The 12986-nt window shown below is 33.3% G+C and overlaps 2 protein-coding genes across 2 annotated transcripts in view; both read left to right on the top strand.

The window, feature by feature from the left end:
* thsd7ab (thrombospondin, type I, domain containing 7Ab) overlaps positions 1 to 1035 on the top strand; it is a 111385-nt gene extending 110350 nt beyond the window's left edge. Inside the window, exon 28 of the mRNA XM_081389132.1 lies at positions 828 to 1035. Coding sequence (XP_081245258.1) covers positions 828 to 915 — 88 coding nt within the window. The 3' untranslated portion in view covers positions 916 to 1035. The remainder of the gene's footprint in view (positions 1 to 827) is intronic.
* Positions 1036 to 9893: 8858 nt separating this feature from the next.
* Positions 9894 to 10589, top strand: LOC308703888 (neurexophilin-1; the record flags this gene model as incomplete). The annotated part of the gene is made up of 1 exon (XM_081387895.1): positions 9894 to 10589. One exon carries the CDS (start codon positions 9894 to 9896, stop codon positions 10587 to 10589), a length of 696 nt encoding a protein of 231 aa, XP_081244021.1.
* Between the last annotated feature and the right edge of the window lie 2397 nt (positions 10590 to 12986).

Genomic DNA, 12986 nt, shown 5'->3' with positions numbered 1-12986 from the left:
GCTGTATCAAATATAATACAGTAGGCTTTATAGGGTTAATTCTATTCTAACACTTCTATTCTGTGTTGAATTAATTAAAAGTTTATTTATAATTTATACTTTGTCCATCATCAAATTTTCACTGATTTGTCATAATGCATTTTGGGATTGCCTTTTCTGTGATGCAAACATGTGATTCTGCCTTAGAATTTAGGCTCAGATTAGGTATTCCGACATGATGTTTCCTACCTTTTGGAGCATCTGTTATGCCTATTAGGGCAATTCACTAGGTTTTGGAACAGTGAATTTTTTATGATCATATGTTGCAATAACGCTGAAAACTAATTTGGCCAGTATGGTCTTTAATGACGCTTGACATAGTTTTGCACCTATTTCATCATAAGTCATTACTGAATCTTCCCTCATCATCATGATTTTTCATCATCAATCATTGTTTTTTTACACATTGCATGATTTCATTTTTGTAACATATGCCATAAAATGCATATGCATACTGTATTTATATAATATATCATGTGTTTTCAAACAAGCAATGTACACACTGCAAGATTTTGAGAAAGACAAGCTTCATTGCAGCAATGAATGGCCTAAATTACAGTTGCTAAATATCGTAATAACCCAACATAGTGATTGTTTAAATTATTTATTTTATGGCTGCTGGATTTTTAGTAAATTGCTGTCAACAGAGGTGCGATTTAAAAAAAGAAAAAAATATATATATTTTTTATATTGAAGAGAATTACGTTGCTGCAGTGTGTATGTGGCCTTAAAGTAATTCTTAAACCAAGCATATTGTTATTATAGAATTTTGATTCTTTTGTCCTCAGCAAAAAGCCAAAGAAACCTCAGCGAAGACAAAACAATAACCGACTGAAACCCTTGACCCTGGCGTACGATGGTGATGCGGACATGTAGCCTTTCTCTGAGAACTATCATCATGAAAATAACATCGACATTCTGAAAATGGGTGAATCTCACTCAAACATGCCCGCGTCACACTATACCCCAAAATTTTAAGAAAAAAACAAATAAGAATTGATATTTTTGATTTAAGATTGTGTGCATCGTGATATTATGAAATTTCGATTATTGCATTATTCATGACAATGAATCACATTAGTTCCTAAATTCTTTTTTTACTGTAATGCATCTGGGCGATTTAAGTGTTTTTGTAATTCTGAGTATTATCAGGAGCGGTTCTTATTAAAAATATCCATTTAAATCAGCAAAAATCAAAGGCTATATAACTAATATTACCATGATATATTAATACTTATTTATTGAAACAGTAAAACAGAGTTATAGTAAAAGTATAGTAAAAGAGAGTTTTTACATTACAGCAATAAGAATTTAGGGTAAATGTGCTTAACTGTTATGAAAACATCGTCACAATGCAAAAAACCTTTGTAGTCTTATCAACATTTATTTTTACAGCGCTTAATAGAACTTGTTTCAAAGCAGCTTCACAGTAATAAACAAGAAAGTAACAGAATTAATGATGCAAACTTCATCAAATATAACCAATTCAACTCAACTGATTCAATTTAGTTCAATCACTGTGTAAAGTTAATTCATTATGAAACCAGTTAAATTCTGCTGTGAAGCAGCTCTACAGAAGACAATAGTGCCATTATTCAGCGTCATCTGATAAAGTCAATAAAATAGACCTAAATTTAAAGCTTCATTTTTATGTTTTGGGGGTAAAGTATGACTTAGGCATGTTTTTTGAGATTCACCTAAATACTCCCCCAAATGAGGAACACCTAACCGTCACAAATACTGGACCCTCATCGCTTGAATCCAACTTGGAAGAAGAAACATCCCAGAGCCGCAAAAGAAAACCGTCATACTTTGTTTTTACTTCCCGTTCTTGTTCTGGAAGAGCCTTTACACACATCTCCATATGCTGTGAGATCCTGCCTTTGTTTATATTCAGTTCCTTACAAGCATTTGTCTATTATGCAACTGCGGTCAAGCGGTCTTCTGCGACTGGTCGGACGTCTCTCTAGGACCTTATCAGAACAACTTTCTTCCGACTTGTGCTTCCCAGCTGAGAGGATTCATGTTTTTGGATGGAGTTATTGAATAAACAATGCCAAAACATACAGTACAAAACACACAGTAGAGAGAACACTTGTGAACTTCAGATATCACTTACGTCATGGACAACATTTGCTCACAGAAGATGCAGCCTTTCTATGGAAGGTGAAAACCAGACGAATCACGTTCTCCTGGAAGTCCCACTCTGATTCCAGGTGTTATTTTGCACTATATTAGTGCAGCAAGGAAGGCATTCGCCATTGAACAATGTCTCTGAAGCAAGGCAACAGAATATGAATCTGGAGCACATCACTGAAGCGGGATGACTGAGAAAGTGTAAAAATAAATCTCAGAGTGGGACTCTTTAAAGACCTAACGTCCTTTTATTTTCACTCATTTGTGCGTTGTATAGTTTCTACTGTATGATGTGTCTTTTCTGCTCAACAGACTTTTTGTTATAGTTTTCCATTCAGGCATTTTTATAACATATAATAATTGGTCGATATACAGTTGTTAGGGAAAAGTGGTTGTGACAGTATTATGATTTTGATGGGGGGATTTATACCCCACTTTCAGTGTCTGGTATATATTTACATGAATGATGTACGTGTCAAGACAATGGGTCTCATGGGAAGACCGATAGTTTCTGCCTTATTATCGATTCAAAAATATGGGAGTTTTGTTCCTAATTGTTGCCAATTCTCACAGGACAGTGGACATGCAAAGTACAGTGGCCCTACAAAGTATTTGGACACTTAAAATGTCTGAATGTAATTGCATTAGATGTAGAGTTGTGAATTTTGGTTTCCCGTATAGAAGCCTAATATTTAATATAGATTATAAATGGGCCAATTATTGTATTGCATTTATGATGCATCTAAAAGGACTGTGAAAAGTAATTAAAAATTCAGGAATGGCTTTATATTTATTTATAATAAATTTGGCTTGATTTGATATTGTGTGTAATCTAATGCATCTATACATTCAGTGTGACTTAAATGTGAAAATACTTTCTGGGGTTATTGTACATGTGTAGCACTTTTCTGGGATCTGATATATATTTTATTGTATAATATGGCATCACAAATACAGTCACAATTTGAGCTGTCTCTTCACACTTGCAGAAAATACACAAAGCCATCAAACAGTAAATCATTCGGCAACGGTTTTGATGTTTAATTGTTCAGCAGAATATTAAATTTTATATATCCATAATTATACTTTATCCCCTAAAAATGCAGTGAAAAAGAAAATGGTGTATAAAATCGTAAGTATTCATGAAAATTTCTATATATCGAAACAACAGCGTGAATATGATATTCCTAAGATGTATTAGTCTATGAATCCTGCTGATATCTTCCATTCAGATAGTAGTTATAGAGAAGGCTTTTTATTGGTCAGCTTTCCTCGTTTTCCCCTGATTTATTTACGCTGCTACATTAGAGTCATTTCACCTGGCCGTCAGCTGGTGAAATGAATGTTTCGTATCATTTGTAAATAAGAATGAGTATTAAATCATATTAATTTCTTTTATATTGCACAGAAATGTTTAGTACATTGCAAAGTGGTCTCGCTGATTCTTTGTTGATTATGGTCATGTTGTAAAGTCTTTTTTTGTACAGCTTATGTTTTCTGATGACCGACAGGTAATAAACACTGGTGTATTAAACATGAAGGATGACCTCATTTCATTTTTTCAACCCAATACAACGACCCAACAGCCTGAACCAAGCATTTTTAGAGTGTGTGCGTTATATTATAAATGCTGAAGAATTCTCATTCCGTCTGTGAATGTGAATGTTAACTCTTTTATCCTCTATGTGATGACTGATATGATAAATATGCTGCATTGTAGGAATGACTGTATTAATGAAAGTCATAAAGTGTGTCTGCAGCTGGATTGGTAGACTCGAGCTTCACAGGCGTTCCTCCCTCGTGTGAGCGGCTCTCGGTGTCAGATGGAGCTGAGTGACCATGTGTTCACAGCGCAGAACAAGCCTGGAATCAGGAAGATCAGCTTCCCCTGTGAAATTCAGCGAATCCCATTGAGGATTTCACAGGGATCAGAACGGCTGTAAGGAAAGTTCAAGAGTCAGAAAACCTTCTAGATGATGATGATTGCAAGCAGCCTGACGCATCTTATGATCCTCTTCGCTATATATGATGTAAGTACATTTACATTTTATCTCTAATTCTTCTACGTCTCTTGTCTGCGGGTGTTGATCTGCTCTTTGATGTGAATGGTTGTCTAAGGGTTCAGCTTCACAGACGGCGACAGGCAGTCAAGTCAGATCCTATAGGAATACATACTGTACATGATTTCTGTCAGAATCCTAATGGGATCTGTTATGTACGATTGTTTATGAGAGCTTTATGAAGGATGGATTAAAAGAATGTGATCAAATGCTGAAATTGAATGTGAAATTTCTATTGAATGTCTAATTAAAGGCAAGATCAGATTTTTCAGACTTTAGAACTACATTATTTGGGAAGCTTTGGAACATTACGCCTATTTAAATTTATAGTTTTTGTTTTATGAGATGTTTCCAACAGTAATTCTATAAACATTATTGACATTTTTGACAACAATCATCATGTGAAACAGCAAAAAAGAAAAAGAAAATATCTTCTGGCCAGCTGAAAACCCCTAAAACCATCAAATCAGACCATCCTGACCTGTAGAAACCAGCTAAGACCAGCTAAACTCAACTTCCCTCCCTTTTTTATGATTATTATCAATGATGGATCTTGATTGCTTTAACAGACGCAAGTAGATGCAAATACATTTCCTTTCTGCCAGCAGTACTTTAGTGGGAGGAATTCTAATTTAATGGTTGGTTAAGAACATCATGTGAAGGAACACAGTATTGGTCTTCTCACTGAGAGATCAATACTTCTCAGAAAAGTCAGCAATTTTGTCCATCATGTTTTCAAATGAAACGCGATCTTGTGAACGAGAATTTTTTTTAAAAAATTTGGATCCAATTTTGTCTCATCTATTGCACTTCCAGTTGCAGTTTATCATTCTTGGTGTTTTCCAGTGTTCATCAGACCAGGACTTCTCATCAGATACTTTTAATAATGCAGCATTGCAAGCTAGAGTCATTGTAAGAGTATTTTGTGTTGACGTCTCTCTCTCGCTCTGTCTCTCCGTTCTTGCCTCCTCCTCTATTCACCCGCTCCCTGTGTAAGGTCCAGCTCACACATCAGACTGAAGATCGATTCGTCTCTAATTGAAATAAGAGGCAACGTGGTGCTCGAGCCTCAAAAGGATTATTGCTTTTTTATATAAATATATAAGTGTGACTGTAAGTGTCTGACCCCTGGAGATAAAGATCCAATATACGAATTCTGTGAAAAGCGCTATCGAGTTGATATCATAAGTTTCGATTTTTGGGGTTTCCTTTTTATCCACCTGGACATGTTCAATGGAATTGCTCCAGTGTTAACTCTGCCTTCATCTGATTACGGCATGCGGTTTATGTTTTTACCCATGATCCATGGAGTTTACTGATTTATGCACTAATATTCTCAATGCAATCATGGATTCTTTTTCATCTTTAGGCAGATGCAGGTTTCAGAGGTAGTATCTCCCTCTGGTAATGTTTCAGATGACTTACAGTATGTCGTGATTTTTATCTTTGCTGGTGAATTTCAATCCTCTTTTCACTGACTGCACTGCAGGTCTCTCTACCTGGTCTGATCCTTAGAAAAATCTTCAAAGGTGTAGCACTTATGTAATCATCTCATAAGATTTTATAAACAGCATGTCTTTATAATAATTTATATATATAAATTACAGCAAGAGAGAGAGAACACAAGAACGCAATAAATGAAACATTGAAACTTCAAATCTTTCTTCAAGCCAGTGTTCAAACAAGAAAATTGCTTGTTTTCAACCTTGTTATAATTTTCATTCATCATTCTAGGAAGAATCATTGAAACGATCTCTGCTGAAGTTCCATTGTGTTTGCTTGGCATTCCATCACTGAACATCATGCTTTAATGAAGGTGAAGGTGCTTTTGTTCACGAGCATTTCCTCGTCTGGGTGCTTTGAATCATGTTTACGAATGTTACAACTCCATAAATTCCCGTTTTGGAAAATGAACTCTGAGCTGGGAACACCTTGATCTTATTTATAGCTGAGTGTGATGGCAGTGCACAACTGCTGGAGACCTAATCCATTAAACCAGCTTCCTGTAAATCTGCCATCGGAAAAGCCGTAATCCTGCTCAGAGCTGTTTGGGAAAACTGTCAGTCTTCAAATTAAGTTCATTATGTTTCACAGCATTCTGACGGTGAAGAAGCATGTCTCACTGTATTGTGTATCATAAAAAGTCATTCTGAAATGTAAATGAGAGCAACAAGATGAATTTTTTTGTTATAATTTATCACTGCAGGGGGCTGGAAGTGGGGGGGAGGGCGGTTTTGTATAATTTGACAAAAAAATTATAATTTTTTGTCATGATAATTGTCTATCTATCTATCTGTCTATCTATGTATTATATTTGCGTGTATTTCCATGTGTTTTACTTTAGAGATGTGCTATGTATTAGTTGAATTGGGAATTCAAAAAAGTCATTTTTATCTACAGTATCTTTCTGTCTATTTATAAGTCAGTCTGTCTATCTCTATCTGTTATGTCTATCTATCTATCTATCTATCTATCTATCTATCTATCTATCTATCTATCTATCTATCTATCTATCTATCTATCTATCTATCTATCTATCTATCTATCTATCTATCTATCTACAGTATCTATCTATCTATCTGTCTGTCTATCTATCTATCTATCAATGTCTACCTACCTGTCAGTCTATGGCAAGCCGTCTTAACATTTAATCCTTAAAACCTACTAGTATCTATTTTATGCTACTAGTACTTTTTTAGATACTAGTATCTATTCCATTAACTACTAGTACTTATTCATTAGCTACTAGTGCTTATTCTTTAGGTAGTGCCTATTCTTTAGATACTAGTACTTATTCATTAGATACTAGTCCTTATTTATTAGATACTAGTACTTTTAATGTCTAGTATTTAATTATACCTAAATTGTTAAGAAAAAATAGAATCAGTGCTTATTTTTTAGTTACTAGTAACATTTTAGATCAAAGATATCCTTACCTTAATAGATACTAGTACTATTTAAATAATCAGTATGCAAATAATATGTTGAATATTAATGAACCAACAACATATCAAAGAGAAATAACACAGGAAATGGACTGAATTGAACAAGGCCGTTCTGATAATAACAATATAAAAATAGCCTACCTTTATAATGGTAATAGAGTAAAAAAATATATAATGAATAAGTATATGTAATATAGTGCATATATACACTGTTAGAAAAATCTGTAGAAATTACAGTATTACTGGCAGCTACTTGCCAGTAACTTACTGTAGATTTAAATTGATGTTATTTACTGGCAACAATTTGTTCAAAATTAAATGAACATTAAACATTAACAAGTCTTTATCTTTACAGAATAAAACTAAAATAACATCCTCATGCAAAGCATTCTGGGAACCAAAATCTGAAGGAAAAAAACAGAAAAAGGTTGATGAAGATTTCTGGTTCCCAGAATGCTTTGCATTAGATTGTCATTTTATAATTTTATTCTTTAAAGACAAAGACTTGTTAATGTTTAATGTTCATTTAACTTTGAACAAACTGTTGCCAGTAAATAACATCAATTTAAATCTACAGTAAGTTACTGGCAAACAGCTGCAAAACTACAGCAAATTTTTTACAGTGTACTCTTATTTTGATATGACTCACATTCTCATTGATGTTTTTCACATTCTCATTGATAAAACATTGATTCTCATTTTGATTAATAACATATTAGATTCATTTTTTTATTTACATTTTGTATTATTTAATATTAAAGATTGATATTCCAATCTCTGGGTATTGTGGTTGTTTGATTGGTGGGTATGAATCCGTTTTTGCATCTACTTAACTGTTGTTTAGATTGTATCATTGGCAGTTAAGTCTTTATTATAACTTACTGTACATTCAAAACAATAATTGTCATATTAAACATACATCTTTCCTTGCGTTCATGCTAACCAATTAACTAGATAAACCAACAAAGCCAGTTACTTATGAAAAATCTATCTTCTATAGCCTTAGTTTAGCCTGCATTACCATATGAACTCTGATTGGATGGTTATGAGTATACTCATGTTTATGTAATGATCTGTTTGAATGAATATCTCTGAATATTTTCTTACTAGCTCCTTGTGAGGTTGAAGATATCTGCAAATTATTAGATACAAGTAGCTATTCTGTTTTGATATCATCTATTAATTTATGACTAGTAATTGTTCCAATTTTGACTAGTATATTTTTAAATGTCACTAGTAAGTATTCATTAGGTATTAGTTATTTATTAAATGCTATTATTTTTCATTAGTTTCAGTTTCAGTTTATTGAAGTTGCATCTCATATCATATTTACAAACGATGCAAGAGCAAAAATCTTAGGTCTCCCCCTCCTGACCAGCAGCAGCTTAAAGTTAGATACTAGCACATATTTAATATATACTAGTAGTTATTCATTAGGTACTAGTACTTATTTGTTAGACACTAGTATCTTTTGTAATTGTTACTCTTATTTTACTAGTCACAACTGCTATTTTACTCGTCTTGTGTTACGACTCAGAAGAATTAAAAATCTTACTAGTAAAATAAAAAATCTTACTAGTAACATTTGAAATAAATACTAGTATCTAATAAATAGGTACTAGTATCTATTGAATAAGTATAGCTAATGAATAAGTATCTAATTAATTTGTACTAGTATCTAGTGAATAAGTACCAGTATCTAATAAGTAGTAGTATCTAAATAATAAGTACTAGTATCTAATAATAAGTACTAGTAACTAATGAATAAGTACTAGTATATAATAAATATACCAATTTAATAGGCACTAGAATCTAATGAATAACTACTAGTATCTTTTAAAAAGGTACTAGTATCTAAAGAATAGGCACTAGTACCTAAAGAATAAGCACTAGTAGCTAATGATTAAGTACTAGTACCTAATGGAATAGATACCTAAAAAATAAGTAGCATGAAAATAGAGACTATAGGTTTTAAGGATTAAATGTTAAAACGGCTTGCCATAGTCAGTCCATCTGTATGTCTGTATATCTATCAATCTATCTCTCCGTCTGTCCATCTTAGTATCACCCTGTCAAATGCAACCACTTTGAATACCTTAGTAAGAAAGCAGCTGTTATGAACACACAAGCAACTACAATCTTGATGCGTCCTATTTAAATATGCAAATGAGATTTGAGAGCTTTGAGCGATTTTCAGTGAATAACGGCACGAATCTGTAAATAAATTACAGCATTTTTTTGTCAAACTATAAACTACTTATAAACTATAAGTATCTCTTTTAACACCGTCTCTTTTACATTTTGAAAGTCAGACCATGTTTCCCTGACGCTCTTCTAGGTCATTCTGATCTGATATTGATGGTCAAAATTCAATTACAAGCAAGTGGACACCTTTTGATATTTGTTTCAGGACTGTCATTGCGCTAACCCCTGGCGTTGGATGTGAACCACTCTTTGATAAGTGACATACTGTAACAAACTGTAACATTTGGGTCATTGATCCAAGAGCTCACTAATAAAAGCTCTCTTGTATGACAGATTTGCTGTCAGGTGAAGTCAAGGAGATATTGTCTTTCTGATATGATGTTTGTTTTTTGGTTCGGTGTCTCTCTTTTGTCTAAAACTCATTCTCTAAAGTCTAAAAGTCTCATTTTGTTTGTCTTAGATCAGATATGCCAAAGGAAATAGTCCTCTGACCTCAAGGTCTCTACATATGGACAGGCCAAAGACGACAATGAAGCCTTCATGTGCTGATTCTGCCCCTTTGCCCGAATCGAGTCCTGATGTCCGTGACGCTGACCCCACCTTAGGCCTCCTGTCCGACAAACTCCGCTCATGTCCCGAGCAGGAGCTGTGGGATTGGGCCCCGAACCTGACGGAGACACACCCGTCCGGCCAACAATCAAGGAAACGGCTCACGGTGAAAAGAGGAAAAGCTAAGATGTTCGGCTGGGGAGATTTCCAGTGCAAAGTGAAGTCCGCAAGCCTCAACCTGTTCATCACAGGGAAGATTGTGGATCATGGCAACGGAACGTTTAGCGTTTTTTTCCGATACAACACCACCGGCGGTGGAAACGTCTCCGTAGGCCTGGTTCCTCCGAGCAAAGCGGTGGAATTTGATGCAACGACTCAACAAACTGTTGTGCACTCGGTGGAGTCGAGGATGTTTAACTGCAGGGTGGAGCATGAGAAGGTGGAGAGAGGCACCAAAAGCACACGCTGCTGGTATGACCCGTCTCATAGCTGTGACCAGGACCAGACTCAAAGCCATGTGTCGTGGCTCTGCTCAAAACCATTCAAAGTCATCTGTGTCTACATATACTTCTACAGCCTGGACTATAAACTGGTGCAGAAAGTCTGTCCAGACTATAACTACCACAGCGAGTCTCCGTACTTGCCTTCTGGATGATCTTTTATCTCAAAATAAGAGAAACCAGCTCATATTTATATTAATATTCATTTTTTTCTTTTTTAAATTGTGAAAATATTTAGTAGCCTACTCTCTATACTCACTTATGAACTTAGCTGATCTCAGTGGCAGGTGCTGGTGAATATGTGTCATTATTTCTGACAGACAGAGCAAAACTTAATGAGTTCCTGTAATTGATTTTTCATGCTGAGATCATGTGTCAACGGTTTTGTCATTTCTCATTGTGAATTAATGAAATTGCTGTGAAAGTGAATGTAATTTATTGAATACAATCTGCCTCCACGCACTTGGGGGCAATTACTTATCACATTGAAAATGAATGTAAAATGCATGTTTACTTAAATGTTTCTTAAAACTTCTACTTTTCCTAAAAGTAATCATTTCAGAGAGCTTCCATTCTCATACAAAAATGCGGGGAAAAATGTGTACGTCATTATGGGGCGCCGTTTGTAAAGCGGCTCACGCTGAAAATAACAGCAACATTTTGTCACATTTAGCTTCAAACAATGTTTAAAAAACTGGTATGAATTTTTGACGGTCACTTTTTACCACATTTACAACAATATTTCTTCAACTTAGAGATATTTTAAATAGTTAAATCTAAATATTAAATGTTACACCTAAATGTTAAATATTAAATCTAAATGCTAAATATAAATCTAAATGTTAAATCTAAATCTAAATGTTAAATCTAAATGTTAAATGTTAAATCTAAATCTAAATGTTAAATCTAAATATTAAATCTAAATCTAAATGTTAAATCTAAATGTTAAATCTAAATCTAAATGTTAAATCTAAATATTAAATCTAAATCTAAATGTTAAATCTAAATGTTAAATCTAAATCTAAATGTTAAATCTAAATATTAAATCTAAATCTAAATGTTAAATCTAAATGTTAAATCTAAATCTAAATGTTAAATCTAAATCTAAATGTTAAATCTAAATGTTAAATCTAAATCTAAATCTAAATGTTGAATCTAAATCTAAATGTTGAATCTAAATGTTTTGGGTGAAACTAAATATTTAACTAATATGCAAATTCAAAATGCCGGAAGTGCCAAAATAAAAGCTCGAGGTGGTCAGTGTGTGTTTATAGCATGGTTTATAGTGTCAAATAACGAATAAAAACCATCTCATAATAATAACTATAATATAACGATAATAACTTCCTAAAATAATAAACACGTTTGGAGAAACTGTAGAGTCTCGTGATGACAGAGCGATGACATGACATTCAGTCAAAGTGAGCCCCCTAGTGGCTGGCTATTATGGCTACAGGTCATAAGTCTCGCACTTTTCATAAAAGTGACACTAGCCTACTCTTCAAATACAGTTTCTCCAAACGTGTTTATTATTTTAGGTAGTTATTATCACGATAATCTATGTCCAAGAGTCCATTTCCTCGGATGAGATGGTTTTTATTCGTTATTTGACACTATAAACCATGCTATAAACACACACTGACCACCTCGATCTTTTATTTTGGCACTTCCTGTTACCGGCATTTTGAATTTGCATATTAGTTAAATATTTAGTTTCACCCCAAACATTTAGATTCAATATTTAGATTTAGATTTAACATTTAGATTTAGATTCAACATTTAGATTTACATTTAGATTTAGATTTAGATTTAACATTTAGATTTAACATTTAGATTTAGATTCAACATTTAGATTTAGATTTAGATTTAGATTTAACATTTAGATTTAACATTTAGATTTAGATTTAACATTTAGATTTAACATTTAGATTTAGATTTAATATTTAGATTTAACATTTAGATTTAGATTTAACATTTAGATTTAACATTTAGATTTAGATTTAATATTTAGATTTCACATTTATATTTATATTTAACATTTAGATTTAGATTTAACATTTAGATTTAGATTTAGCATTTAGATTTAGATTTAGCATTTAGATTTAACATTTAACATTTAGGTGTAACATTTAATATTTAGATTTAACTATTTAAAATATCTCTAAGTTGACAAATATTGTTGTAAATGTGGTAAAAAGTGACCGTCAAAAATTCATACCAGTTTTTTAAACATTGTTTGAAGCTAAATGTGACAAAATGTTGCTGTTATTTTCAGCGTGAGCCGCTTTACAAACGGCGCCCCATACGTCATTGAAGTATTTTTGCACGGCCTTTATTTTTTACAGTAAGTCTAAATAAAAATATGCTTCAGTTTCCTAGTGCAAAATTTAATTTCTTTCTTTTGTCCTTCCTTTCTTTCGCCCGAGTGTCTCTAACGAATCGCAAACTGAGGTGATTAGTCTGTTCTACTTAGAGCTGAGAAAAGTAACAGACACCACATGATAACGCCTGTTCTTTCGTTGAGAAAAAATGACAACTGGATAATGCTACAA

The sequence above is a fragment of the Scardinius erythrophthalmus genome (genome assembly GCF_964197995.2).
Source record: "Scardinius erythrophthalmus genome assembly, chromosome: 16".
Lineage (NCBI taxonomy): Eukaryota > Metazoa > Chordata > Actinopteri > Cypriniformes > Leuciscidae > Scardinius > Scardinius erythrophthalmus.
The sequence above is the reverse complement of the archived record's forward strand: the minus strand, read 5'-3'. Positions and strand labels throughout refer to the sequence as shown.